This window comes from Electrona antarctica (assembly GCF_951216825.1).
Source record: "Electrona antarctica genome assembly, chromosome: 11".
Classification (NCBI taxonomy): Eukaryota; Metazoa; Chordata; class Actinopteri; order Myctophiformes; family Myctophidae; genus Electrona; species Electrona antarctica.
The window spans coordinates 7,866,165-7,880,361 of NC_136792.1; the positions used below are offsets into that span (position 1 = coordinate 7,866,165).

The 14,197-nt window shown below is 42.2% G+C and overlaps 1 protein-coding gene across 2 annotated transcripts in view; it reads right to left on the reverse strand.

Annotated features, from left to right (window-relative positions):
• Positions 1-13,482, reverse strand: part of LOC306932394 (seizure protein 6 homolog) — a 172,277-nt gene extending 158,795 nt beyond the window's left edge. For both annotated transcript variants that reach the window (XM_079514186.1, XM_079514185.1), the window contains exon 1: positions 13,347-13,482. In XM_079514186.1, coding sequence (XP_079370312.1) covers positions 13,347-13,404 — 58 coding nt within the window. In that variant the 5' untranslated portion in view covers positions 13,405-13,482. The remainder of the gene's footprint in view (positions 1-13,346) is intronic.
• Between the last annotated feature and the right edge of the window lie 715 nt (positions 13,483-14,197).

Consider the following 14,197-nt stretch of genomic DNA (forward strand, 5'->3'; position numbering starts at 1 on the left):
ACACACACACACACACACACACACACACACACACACACACACACACACACACACAACGTCCAGAGAAGATGCAGAGATTATAGAACAGGAATGTACAAATTGTGATATAGGCTGATGGCTATGGACGATTGGACGGAGGGTTCAGTCCATTCGTTGACCTGGTCACTACTCACTGGCCAAAGAAACATATAAAGGTTGGAAAGGGAAGACCTGACGTTCCTACAGTATCTTAGGCATGTCATTATAAAACATTTTTATTTTATTTTTTTCAGAAATAGCAAAAATAGCAGATCTGCAAGATCATGTTTTGCAATGCAAGTGCACGGTACAAGCTTGTAGAGCAGCTATTTTCGCTTGATAAGATGAAGTGTATAGATCAGGGCTTCATGGTTAACGTCTATGTTGTTTAGGCAGTGTGTACAATGATTGAAATGAATGAGGATGATCGGAGTGATTGCAACATGGTATAGGTTAATGATGCCATAGGGTTGAGGCTAAAGATGAAGACAGTATAGGCTACTGCTGTATTTAAACTATTCTGTGGTGGGACAATTTCCTATGGTGCATCTTGCAGGATTCTCTATTTTTGTCAAGGGATATATGAATAATATGAATAATGCAAAACACTGTCAGCCATGCCACTGTAGTGACAAGACCGTGAGGAGATAGGCTGCATGCATGCATTTGGAGATATAGTTTTGTTTTTGTTTAGGTTTTGCTGGACATTTAAATCAGTCTGCATTTTCTTTTTTCTACTTTGAATTGAGAATTTACTTTAAGGTTAATTACATTTAAGTTAAAAATATATATTTTCATAAACATGTAATGACGATGATTAAGTTACTTTGTGAGAGTTTAACATCCTTTAAAAGCAGTTGTGCATGGCGTGCACGACACGTGTACGAATTGATACGATCACCGGCTATGAAGCGATGCATCCTCGAGTCTAGCCTACCGTTAACTATAGTTGATTTTATTTATGTTTAAGAGGAAAATGCGTATACCAGAGGCAGAGCAGTGCATGGAGTACAAAACCTTTAAATATGAAAACGGTACGTTGTGGCAACTGGCAGACCTCGTAGCTAAATTGAAACACTCGCCGTATAGTAATACATTGACGCCTATAAACGGAGTGGTCGAGGGCTGGAGAAAAAAAAATACTCGCATATCAGCCATAGCCAAAAAGAAGGAGAAAAAGAAAAACCGGACAACTATTTTCAATGTCTGACTCTTACCTTCGGCGTGCATGCTCGTCACCGTTGCTACGAGAAGCATCAGCAAGGGGAAATAATCTCTCATCGCGTTCATGTTTTCCGTTTTTGCGCTTCTTCTCTGCCGAGAGAGAAAGCGAGGAACGTCCTTGGAATCAACTCTTTTTTTCCCCTCTCCCTCCTCTTGTAGAAACGGAAATAAATATAGCCGATCAGCTCCGACCGAACTATGCGCTGGCGGAGGACGGGGCTCTTCTTCGTCAGACCGCTCAAGGGATGCTGCACTGAGCGCTCCGCTCGCCGGGGTGCAGATCTGTTCAAAGGATTTGAAGTATTGACAGAGAGACGCCGCGGTTGAAGCCCGTATTGTTGCCTGTTTTGTGTGCCGTTTCTTCGGGGCAGAGAGCGTCAGCGTTGATGCCGACGCATTCAGCACCCTGGACAGCTCCTAGCGTTAGACGCTGGAACAACTTGAGCCGAGTGGAAAGTTTGGAGTGTGTGGAGGTGGAGGTGGGTGGGCGGGGGGCGTACACCGTACATAATATGATAAATATCACACGCACGCACGCACGCACGCACACACACACACACACACACACACACACACACACACACACACACACACACACACACACACACACACACACACACACACACACACACACACACACACACACACACACACACACACACACACACACACACACACACACACACACACAATGTATAGCAGAATATTTGAATTAGAATCAACTGTGTTCACTCACACAAATCCAGGAAAGGTGCTGAGATTTTATAGTGTGCAAATTGTGCTAGGCTGATGGCTGACATGCTGATGGCTGACATGCAGTCAAACTCAATTTATTGACCTGGACAACTCTTGACAAAGAAACAAAGAAACAACAAAAGTTTGGAGTGTGTGGAGGTGGGCGTACATAATATGATAAATCCTATAATGTATAGTGTTGTTTGCATAAAAGAGCTGATACACAAAGTAAGCTTAATGGGCTGTTGCCCACGCATGAAAAAATAAAATAAAATAAACAGTTGAAGGTTAAGCTAGAATTCAGGCATACAACCATTTTCTATTTCAAAATTATAATTATGTTTAAGGATGTCAAGGAATAAAGACAAGAGGTTTCCATCCCAGAGCTGCCTGGGAGTACAACTCAGCATGTTACCGTACTGTATGTGCTCAAATTATTAAAATGTACTGTAGTGGTCAACCTGGGTGAACAATACTCTCTTTAAAACAACAAACAAAGACCCTACCAATAGCAGCCATGCAGCGCTATGTATATTTGTGTCATATGAGAGATGAAGTGTTTAAAGGTATATATTCAGTGATTTGACTTAATTCAAATATCACTTATTTTTTCTTTTTTTCTGGATAATCCTCCCTACTATAAAGTGTGCTGACCATATAAGGAGTTCCTCCCTGTCCCCAGTGAGCCCCTGGGGTCAAAAAACCCTAGTTTCAGTTTTGGTGGCGGGTGGCAAAGCCTTCACCCAATCAGGATGAGAGGGGCCTTCCTCCAATCATGATCGAGTGGGGGTGGGCCTGTTGCACTACCCCCCACTGTAGAGCGTGCATGTGCACATTTTGTTACCGGGGCGGACTGGGTGGTTTTCCAAATCACGGAATGCTCCTTTAAAGTAAGCGTTCTTTCACTGACATTAGCCATACAATGACCTGCTCATCAACACGGTTGCTCTCCGCAAAGAGCTACAGCAGCACAAAAGAGAAGCAACATTCATGAATCATGCATGAGATCACCACACAGAGGTCTATTCTGGAATAACGACCACACAGAGGTCTATTCTGGAATAATGAGATCACCACACAGAGGTCTATTCTGGAATAACGACCACACAGAGGTCTATTCTGGAATAATGAGATCACCACACAGAGGTCTATTATGGAATAATGTGGAACTGTTAACCCATTTTGGGGCAGGAACCCCTTTTGGTGTACTTTAGCTATTGAAAAATAGCAGATCTACAAGCTCATAGCGTGCCACCGAGTGGCGCGCTACGAGCTTGTAGGTCTGCTATTTTTGAAAAATCGTGAAAATGTATGTCTTTGAATATATATTCTTTCAGAGCGAACGTTTTTTTTTTTTTAAGATATTTTTTTGCGGCTTACGCCTTTTATTGGTTTTTGAAGGGACAGACAGTAGGCTGACAGGAAACGGGAGAGAGATGGGGGAAGACATGCAGTAAAGGCCGTGTCGGGCTCGGGAGTCGAACCCGCGGCACACTGCGACTGGATTACCAGTCGGGTGCCCAGACGGTTACGCCACCGCCTGGGCCAAGCGAACGTTTTTTAACTCAAATCTTTGCTTCTGGTGGGTCCCTGGAACAATATATTTTCACATGGGGGTCGGCGGCCAATTACCTATATTGTTGGGGGTCCTTGACATGAATATGTTTGAGAACCACTGACATGGAAACATTTGAAGAATCGATCCTCAGGTGGAAATGGGTTAAATGCAATGGTGTGCTGATCATGAGCTGTCAGAAATGTTATTCATTGAATCCTCCTGACGCATATAGGCACATGCGCATCGACTGTGCGGGTCTTCCCGAAAGGTTTTTCCGTTGTCTGGTGTCATGCCTTCAACATCGCTACTACCACATAAGACACCTGCAGGCTGCCCGCGACCGTTACTGAAGTTGGTTATGCCTGGAATGTAACAGTGTTGCAAAAGCAGCCAATCAATCAGTTTCACATTTATATTTCCATTCGAAGCATTTGAAGTAGGTGGAGGTTTAGTCATGCTGTTAAAGGAGGCTCATTGGGTGGGCAGGGAAACTTCCATTATGGCCTTCTCACAAGAGTTCAGTCTCTTTATTGTCTAGAGACCATACATGGGCAACTGGCGGCCCCCACCTTCACTTAATGTGGCCCTCAAGTTAATGTCAGAATACTGATATAATATTGATTTCAATTCCACAACATGCAAACATGACCCGCTTTAATTACTTCAGTCTAAATTAGTAGCTCAATGCTCAACACAAGTATAATTAAAGGCATTTGAAATTACATAAAATGTTAATTTTCAGGATTCCAATTCAAAAATAGCAAAAAATTCTTCAAGATTTTAATTCGACTATAGCAAAAATAGCAGATCTATTCTAAATAGTCACAAATAGTAATAAATAGTAAATAGTCACAGCCAGTGTGCACGTATCCATCTTTACAGCCAGAGACTGTATATATACTGTCACGATTTGCAGAAGATTGAACCCAATTGCAGAGCCACAAGCAGAGAAGTTCAAATGTATTTATTAGAGCAGTTAAACAGACAATCAAAAGTAGTTTAAACTCCAAAACAGAAAAAAGCAGGGAGACAAAAATGCTAAACTCTTCAAAAGTCACAATAACAAAAACAGTCCGAAGACAAACCTTTCAAAGAGCTCAAAGTAGTAATGTCCCAAAGCAGAATGTTTCAGTGGTGTGAAACAAAGAACCAGGAGCGTCACAGGAAACAGAGAGTATGTACTGGCAGTGTGTGTGTGTGTGGAATGAGTCCAGTCTTATAGGGGGCAGGATGATTGGAGAAGTGTTCTCAGGTGTGAAAGGGGCATGGCACTGTTGGGCTAATGAGGGAGTGTGAGCAGGTGTGTGGCAAGGACTGAGAGCTGGAATGTAATGTGGGAGTGGTTGACATGGAGACATGGTCTGTGGGGCGACAGACCATGACATATACATCTGTAAGGTGGATGTGGTAGCCTACAGCATTGTGTACAACATTGCAATGTCACATTGCAATGTTGATTTGCTGTTAGAAATATATACATTATGCCCACTCTTTCTTCTTTTTCTCCTTCTGAAATGTACACTCTGAAGCGATATTGCCCTTTGCCCCTGTTAAGTGTTGACTTGATTCCATATGTAGTCCATCTGAAGAAAGCAAGGATTATACAGAGACATTGGAGATGGAGTCACTTGGAGGGGGGATGAGGGAAGAGGGGTGGGAAAAAAAACGTGGGAATTGCACTTGTGTCCTATGTATACTTAGAAATGCTGTCTATACTGTACTGCTTTTTCCAAATAAAAGAAATATTATTCAAAAAAAGAAAAGAAATATATACATTTTGGTATTTTGAAACAAATTTTGAAACAAATAGAAACCTTTCAGGGCTTTGCAGTCACCTTTGGGACAATTAGCAGCATTTTCCCGAAAACTATTCAAACTAGAAAGATGCAATCCTGCGGAATTCCAAGTGTGGTTGCCTATCTCTATAGGAATATTGTTCAATTAGAAGAGTTGAGTTGGGTATGTCACTTAGGAGGGGAAGAGTTCCTATAATCGCTGGCCAATCGGATGGGAGAATAGAGAGTTATTGCACGATTTAAACGTTTTTAAATGTTTTTAAACGTTTAACGATTTAAGTGCTGGAGTGCAATAACAATAGTCTGCTTGCCTATAGGCAACCACACTAAATAGTATACAAAAAGCCTCTGTTTTCAAAAAGTGTTTAAACGTAGTAGCTCCATTTATATGTGCAGTAGGTCTACTGTATGTCAGAGTCTACTCAGTACAGATATATACACACACACGCACTGCACACACACATGCACGCGCACACACTCAGGAATGCATACTCTGTATTGTATATCGTCATACAGACTCAGAGTCAGGATATTACTCAACAGATTAAGATCAAATGAACTGCCAGTCTATAGTATGGCTTAGTATTCATATTGCATGCTAATGCAAAAACGTAATTTCTAATTTTGAATGATCAAAATGACAATGTTTGTATTTAATCGGCGTAAGGCTGATATGGGGGGAAGAAATTATGCAGTATGTAAAGTGCCTTGCTTCAAGCATACAGGCTGGAGAAATGAGTGGGGCTTAACTTATCTAGACATGCCTTGCCATTGTTCTCCCTTTGATTTTTATTATTTTCTTTCTTTTCGTTGTGAAGGCTGCTTAATCTAGTGAATGTGATCTAAAAATAAATCTGCTACACTCCCCACACACACCACCACTACCCCTATCTGATATTTAAAAAAAACCCTGCATCTACTCCTGCAGGGCATTCATTTTCTTTCCCTTTGGAGTCTGTCAATCCGAGTGTCACTCACTGTCTGAACAATTTAGACAACAGAACAGTCAAAGTTCACGTTCTTAAGTTCCTACTCTGGGCGGGCAGACAGACAGACAGACAGACAGACAGACAGACAGACAGAATATGCATAGTGAGTGGGCGTGTGGTTCTTCTCAACAACACCCCCTTTCACTGTGAACATAGATATTCCGTGCATAGATGTGCCACACAATGGTAGGCCTGAGGCCTGGTATGGTAGGTCTGAGGCCTATGGTAAGCCTGAGGCCTATATTGGTAGGCCTACCATACCGGCCTGACCGGTCAATAAAAGAATGCTGAATTAACTAGCCTATACATTTAACCTCCTTGTATAGGCCTATATTTATTAACCCACAATCGAATTTTATTCCATTTAATTCACCTGCACAATGGGATAGTAGTGTTTTCATATATGCCTACATTTACCTTGCCGACATCACTTTGCCTCTGAAATTTAATTTAATAATATTTGGACTGCTGGACAGCTGACAGTAGGCTCTCTTCACTCTTAATGTATGTATGTATGTATGTATGTATATATATATATATATATATATATATATATATATATATATTGAATTTCTTGAATTTCTTTGATGCTGAAGTAGGCCTAAACATGTTTGTTTAATTTCAAAGTTTTTATATTTAAATGAGATGAAGAAAGTCACCACTCACATCACACATTTCTCTGCGAATGGTTTTACTACTGCCACATGTCAACAGGTGTGTGTAGGCTAAAGAGGCTTTAGGGAAACAGGTTTGCTTCTAAATGTATTCATGCAGGAGGCCTTACGGGCGCAATGAGGACAGGTATGGCTGTGCTAGTCTAGGACAGTGTTTCCCAAAAAAGGACTTAGTGTCTGATGGGCTGCCATGCAGCACACAGGCTTCTGTGTGCGGCCTAGAGGGGTGTGTTCAAGCTACGTGCAACACAACATTTCTTTGGGAAACCCATAGCCATTGAGAGTAAAGGCCTATTCATACTCCAATTTTAGGTGATAAGGTGACCACGGTGGTTAGTAAAAACAGAGAGATGTGTTTGGGGCGAGCGGTGAGTCGCTTACCACCGCAGTGTGACGTCATGTTGTATTTTTAGTCACCGAAAAATGATTATTATTATGAATAGGCCTTAAGAGTATAAAATTTCAGCAAACTTGCAAAAAATCGAACTAATAATTTGAGTAGTGTTTCAAAAGTTGTGGACGGAAAATTAGGACGGAGGGGCGAGATTGGTGAGATATATGGTGACAATGTACTCAACCAAATTAGACACTTGGAGAGCGGAGATCTTCAGAGACAGACTCGCAGCGATGGATTGGGCCCGTGAATAGACCTCAAGATCATATCTTGATCATGTAAGTGTCTTTCTTTTGCTGATTGGGTCTAATTTGATTGAGTACATTGGGTCATCGGATTGTATCCGTCGAATCAGTCTTTGTGAGTAGTAAGTAGTCGCAAATGGGTATGGATTAGTTATATTAATTTTATTATGGAGGTTCATTTAAAAGATCATGTGCAAATTAAATTACTTAATTGAAATCTAAGATAATCAGCTATTGCCTTTGGTGCTACGTTGAGACCCCTTGCATGTGCTGCAAAGTAGAGAAACATAAAATCATATTCATGTCATTTTCATTGGGGAGAGTTAATGCATGCAATGTGCCTTTATGTTCTCCTTGGGATGGCCAGGAGTGGGCAAGACTGTAATGAGTAGGATTAAATAAAAAATAATGATATAGCTGTGGACATCCTTAGATCTGTGAAGTGTACCGTAGTCATGGACACTTGTATTCAACTTGGATTCAACTTGAATGAATGGAGAGCAGAGTGGAGCTAATGCCCTGTCTCTCAGTGAAACAGCAATGCATTAAAGTTTCCCCTCCACCTTCGCTCAGCTACTGGGGCTTATTTGTCTTAATAAGCAAAAGTGTCCTGGCTGGCTCTATTAGACATGCGGCCTGCCTGAATACATTTCCCTTCAGAACCAAGGATAGATTGCCCCATCGCCTCCTCATGAAGTTATTCTCGCTGCACAGTGCTTGTCTGCCAACACAGGGAATTAGGAAACAAACATCTAATCACGGTCTTATTTTTGCACAATGCACTTGGGGTATAAATAACAGCAGCACTGTTAGTTTGCTTTCTTTCTGCCCCAGTAGACATAGTTGTCTTGTTAAATGCAAAACAAGGGGTGGTGTGTATGAGACGACAGGATGCACACGATATTCATTTACCTTACCTGGGTAAGGTAAATGGTACAGTGGATATTGATGCTCATGGTCACAGCTTTATACGGCTAGACACCACAAACATTCCCTACAGCTCGTTCATCTAACATCTATCATGGTGCTCCGAATGACATAATTATAATAGTGTGCCATTATTTTAAATTAATTGCAAGGGTATACCTACAAAAAAAAGCTACATTGTGTCATGACAACAAATTGTCCTGCTGCATACTGCAGCCACAGTGCAGCCATCGTGGATTGAGCACTGTTTGTTGAACATTCCAGCCATGTTTTCGCTCAGTGAAGAGTGCTCAGCTAATTTTCCCCTCTCTCAGCACGAGGCAGACGGTACCTTGACCAGGTGTGACCTGCATAGCCAAGGCCTCACACCATCCCATTCGTCAAGAGAATGGCCGGCCTTGCGAGGGTGCCTAATTCTGAGGTCGCAGGCAGCAGGCATCAAACGCAGACCCCCTCCACAACCGCAGCCGCCACCACCACCAGGGACGCATTCGTCACCCCTTGCCAGATTATTTGTTCTGTCGGCACGTGCATGCTCGGTCTGCCACATAAATGCAAGTGGAAGCAGAAACAATTTGGCTTGGGGGAAATGGAGAGCCTTGCACCATGGCGACACCTGTCCCCGAGAATAATTGTTTCACATGGCGCCGCCGTGTAATCGGACGGTCCGGATGGAATGAAAACCACTGAACCTGCAACTTCTTCCCCCCGAAACACATTTATTTCATGCAAATATGATGTTGTTGTGCTTATTTATTCATTTTGCAAGGCCAACAGTTTGCTGAAATCTATTTGGGTGCTTCACAACTTTCAGTGAAGCAACAACTCTTCTTTTAGAGAAGCTGTACTCTCAGGAGTCTAGAACAGCACTCTGGTCCCAAGTAGCACAAGTAGTAAATTATGTGAACGTCATTTGGGTTTGTCCTGTAATTATTTACTTAAATCCATTGGTAGTACCTCTAGTGGTAGTACCTCTAGTAGTACCTCTAGTACCTCTAATGATACCTCTAGTATCATTACAAATGTTACTGTATGATATGAGAAGAATTTGATATTATTTAGATTTTTGAGTGGTGTAAACCACTCCTACAACTGGCTTTGTTAGTTTACGTGTCTGTCTGTCTGTGCTCAAAAAATGAGCACGGTTGCTATGGTCACCCAGTTCACACGGGTGTGATTTCATTACGTCAGACATTACGTCAGACCACAGCTGATCAGTCTATATAAGACCTTACACCACTCAGTTCACACGGGTGTGATTTTTTTAAATACAAACACCTGTTTGTTGTACTATCTGGCTTTGCTATCTGTCAACGACTGGCCTCATTTTTTACCGAGGTCAGAGAACAAACATATCACTGCAAGTGTCATGTTGCACAGTGCAAACAGACAATCTTATCTGACATCTCTAATCTATGTCAAAGAGCAATGTTGACATGAAGAACCACATGACAGAAATCAGCGTAGCCTATAGCACACATGATTACATGATGACCACGTACAGTTGGGTGCCACCGATATTGTCCCTTATTATTTGACCCATTTAGGCCTGACCTCAAAATTTTAAAAAATCCTTCTAAATCCTCCAGTTTTCTGAAATAAATATTTTTACGACTTTTCAAAAATAGCAGACCTACAAGCTCGTAGCGCGCCACTCGGTGGCGCGCTATGAGCTTGTAGATCTGCTATTTTTCAATAGCTAAATTATAACAATGTTTAAAACACCAAAAGGGGTTCCCGCCCAAAATGGGTTAACTGTCCTTTTGCGCAGATCACGCAAACCTCAGCAAAAAGAAAAGGACAATATCGATGGCCTCCAACTGTACGTCGTACATTGTTGAAGAACCCATAGGTTTTCCTAGAATTGTTTTTCTCTTTTGTAAAAGGGTGCGGTGCAACTATACATCTATTGTTATAGTTACTGTACTGTAGTGTGCTCTGCTCTGTACTGTATTGTACTGTGCGGGGGTCCCCGGAACATCCAGACCCCCGGGAATGGTCGAGAAATGACGAAGTTACTGTGTGGGGGTCCCCAGGGGGGTCCCCGGAACATCCAGACCCCCCAGGAACGTGCCCAGGGGGCCGGTCCACTTCCGGCGAGCTGCCCCGCGTCCGAAACGGTTGAGAAATGACAGAGTTACCATGTGGGTCCCCAGGGGGTCCGTGTGGGGGTCCGTGTGGGGGTCCCCGGAACATCCAGAGCCCCAGGAACAGCCCAGGGCTGGTACTGTAGTGTACTCTGTGCCACTTTACTCTGTGCTGTACTGTACTGGCCACTTTAGGTGTTGCAGCTTTCCGTGCTCGGACAGACAGACACAGAGACAGACATACGGACATATGGACATACGGACGTACGTACGCACGTACGTACGGACATACGGACGTACGGACGTACGGACATACGGACGTACGGCACACAGCTCGGTAATGGAGCGGAGGCACCGCTCAAAAAAAGAAATCCTAATTCTCAATATTGTTTAGATCCATTTTAGTGCTACTTAAAGTATAAAGCAAAAGTGCTATTACAATCTAACGTCTTATTAATTAAACATCAAATTAAACCAAATGCCTGTGCCTAATGTTCCCAAAAGCTGTATGAGGTACAGTAGAGCAAACTGAGTCTATCTATGCTGTCTCGCCTGTCTCACTTTTATATACTGTAATTCTCAGTTGCTTTATATATTTGCACTTTGTGATGGAGCTGGAACAATATAAGTCTCTCGGTGGTATACTTACTGGTTGCACCCTACGCATATATCATTTTATAATATACATAACATAATGTACTGTTTTGTAATTCTACCGGTTCCTGCTTTGCATAGTATAGCCAGGACATACAAGGACAGGGAGGGGGAAGAATACCACCCACTGGGAACATTGTGATTATGTGGAGGATTGCATTGCATGATCTAAATAAATGTTAGAGAGAGCTTTTCAATTCCATGTGAATATTATGACTATGAGCATTTTTAAAATACTTTTAAAGGCTCACCTATTTAAACAAGCCTTTTAGTGCAGATTGCAGATTTTGTGTTGTCACATATCTCTGCTGTCTGGAAGAAACCACCTAACTCCAAAATGTCACTCAAGTGGAATAGGAGGTTTTTACTACTTTTCATTGGTTATATTTTAACCAACACACAGACGTAAAGGATCAATAGAATAGAATGGATTTATGAATAAAAAAGTAATAATAATAATATATTAATACATTAAATTATATATATAACCTAAAAAATGGAGTTAGGTGTTTTTTTCCAGACAGCAACAAAATTCTTTCTTTTCTTTTCAAAATCTTTTTATTCAGGTTTTTGTAACAGTAGCCCAGGGGCAAGTATTAAACAGACATATAAAATATAAAAAAATAAAACTCAATCGCCTATCCCACCCTCCCCCCACCCACAATCCCAAGGATAGTCGGAAAAACAGTCTGGAGGAAATAAAATAAATATATATATATATATACACACATACACAAAATACATGCATACATAATTACAAAAAATAAAAATATAATAAAATAAAATACAGATTTTTCATATCAGAGCAGATTTTGTTTCTGTTGTGGTTTGGCGTTGGCCGAGGCATAGGCACGGCACACTATGCAGTTTGTGTGTTGTGGTAGAATGTCATAAACGGGCCCCAGGTCTTGTAAAACTTTTTCTCAGAGCCGGCAATTGAAAACCTTAACATCTCCAACTCGAGACAGGACATTATATCACGAAGCCACTGACGGAGCACGGGCGGGGCACAGCAACAAAATCCAATCATTCATTCATTGTCAATGGGAATTAAATCTTTGTGTAGGACAAAAATACCGATTAGCCTGTATTGATTTCTTGAATTTTAATGGCTTATTGGTTAAATTCATCTTTATACTTATTTTTGTCCTTTACGTCATATATGTTTGAACAAATCAGCTATTTTGTCCTAACACAAACATTAAATGAGAGAATTTAAGTCATAAGTGGACGAGCAAATCGGCTTTTCTAAACACAGTGCAACTGTTTTAATTCAGCTCGGGGCGTGTGTTAGCTAGCCCCTTTCGGAACCCTCGGTTACCTTTTCTGAATTTTGTACGGCGGTACCCTAGGGTCCCTCGTAGCTTATTCCACCCTCCATAGGACGCAGATTTACCCACTGTCTGTTCACGGAGACCTGCTCGGTCGCTTGAGTGTTGGTGAGATGTTTCAAAGATGCATATAACAGCTTTAGGGGACCGCCGCAAGGTGTGCGAAACGGCATTAACCGATGTTGCCGGTAAGTATTTTTAATCTTTTTTTAAAAGTTTTGCTTTGCTGAAATTCTCTCACTTCCCATGTCCTGCCTCCCACGACACAACAGCATTATGAACATTCTGCATGCACGTGGTCTGGTCGGCCAATCAGAGGCAGTAACTAGGACGCGCAGCTAGCCAGTCGCCGCTCGGGAGGCGGTACAATGCGAAGTCAACAAGGAAGTCAAGGAAGAGAGAGGAGTTCAGCAAAGCAAAATTTAAAAAAAACTTAACGGCAACGGCGCTTAATGCCGTTTCGCACACGTTGCGGCGGTCTCCTAAAGCTGTTTTATGCATCTTTGAAACATCTCACCAACACTCAAGCGACCAAGCAGGTCTCCGTGAACAGACAGTGGGGAAATTAGCGTCCTATGGAGGGTGGAATAAGCTACGAGGGACCCTAGGGTACCGCCGTACAAAATTCAGAAAAGGTAACCGAGGGTTCCAAAAGGGGCTAGGCGTGTGTGTGTGTGTGTGTGTGTGTGTGTGTGTGAGGAAAGTTCTACTTACTAGAAAAGAAAGAGGCAGCGATGGAGCCATAAGTCCATATCCATAAGTTCTGGGACATAAAATTACACTAAACATACTGTTATCCATGATGGTAGCAGTCTGCTGCCTCCTGCTAGCTGTTGTGCTAAGCTAAAACATCATCCATGCATCACAACCAAAACAAACACTGCTAGGACTAGCTTTGACGGTTGCCACATTTTGTGACTGTGAGAGAGAAACAAGCAACCAGGTCTATGAAAATGTTAACAGTTCAGATCAAGTCTCAAATATAAGCAAATATAGTGCTGACTGTCATTGTCCAATGTTGTTTTAGAGCAGTGGTTCTCAAACATTTTCATGTCAAGGACCACCAATATTTTAAAGAAACTTTACAGATAAACAAGTCCAAAGTAGCTTTTAACACCCTGAACGCCCAGGACGAAGTTCTTTGTCCTTTCTATTAGTAACGCCCCGACGCTCAGGACGAAGTATTGTCCAAAAGACGAAGTTTATTGATACGAGAACAGATCGCATGGCTGTAGAGCCCAGGCGCGCCTGCTGGGCTCTCCTCGGTGACGCGCAAGAGTGAGACGTCATCGAAAACCTCCCTCCCCTGTTTAAAACGTAACTCGCGATCTAAATCATCCCGTCTTTTTATGAAAAAAGATCCTGTGTTAGACGGCGCTCCGCGGTCCAGTCGCTAGTCTCGATAGATTTATTCTTGTCTCCCGTTGTTGTCGATCGACTCTAGAGTGGTGTGGCTATTGTTAGCTGCTACACACACATCAACCACTTCCGCCGGTCCGTCCGGAAAAGGGGTCCGTGTTTATAAATCGACTGGGCGCATGAATGTAATGGATTAAATAACCCTG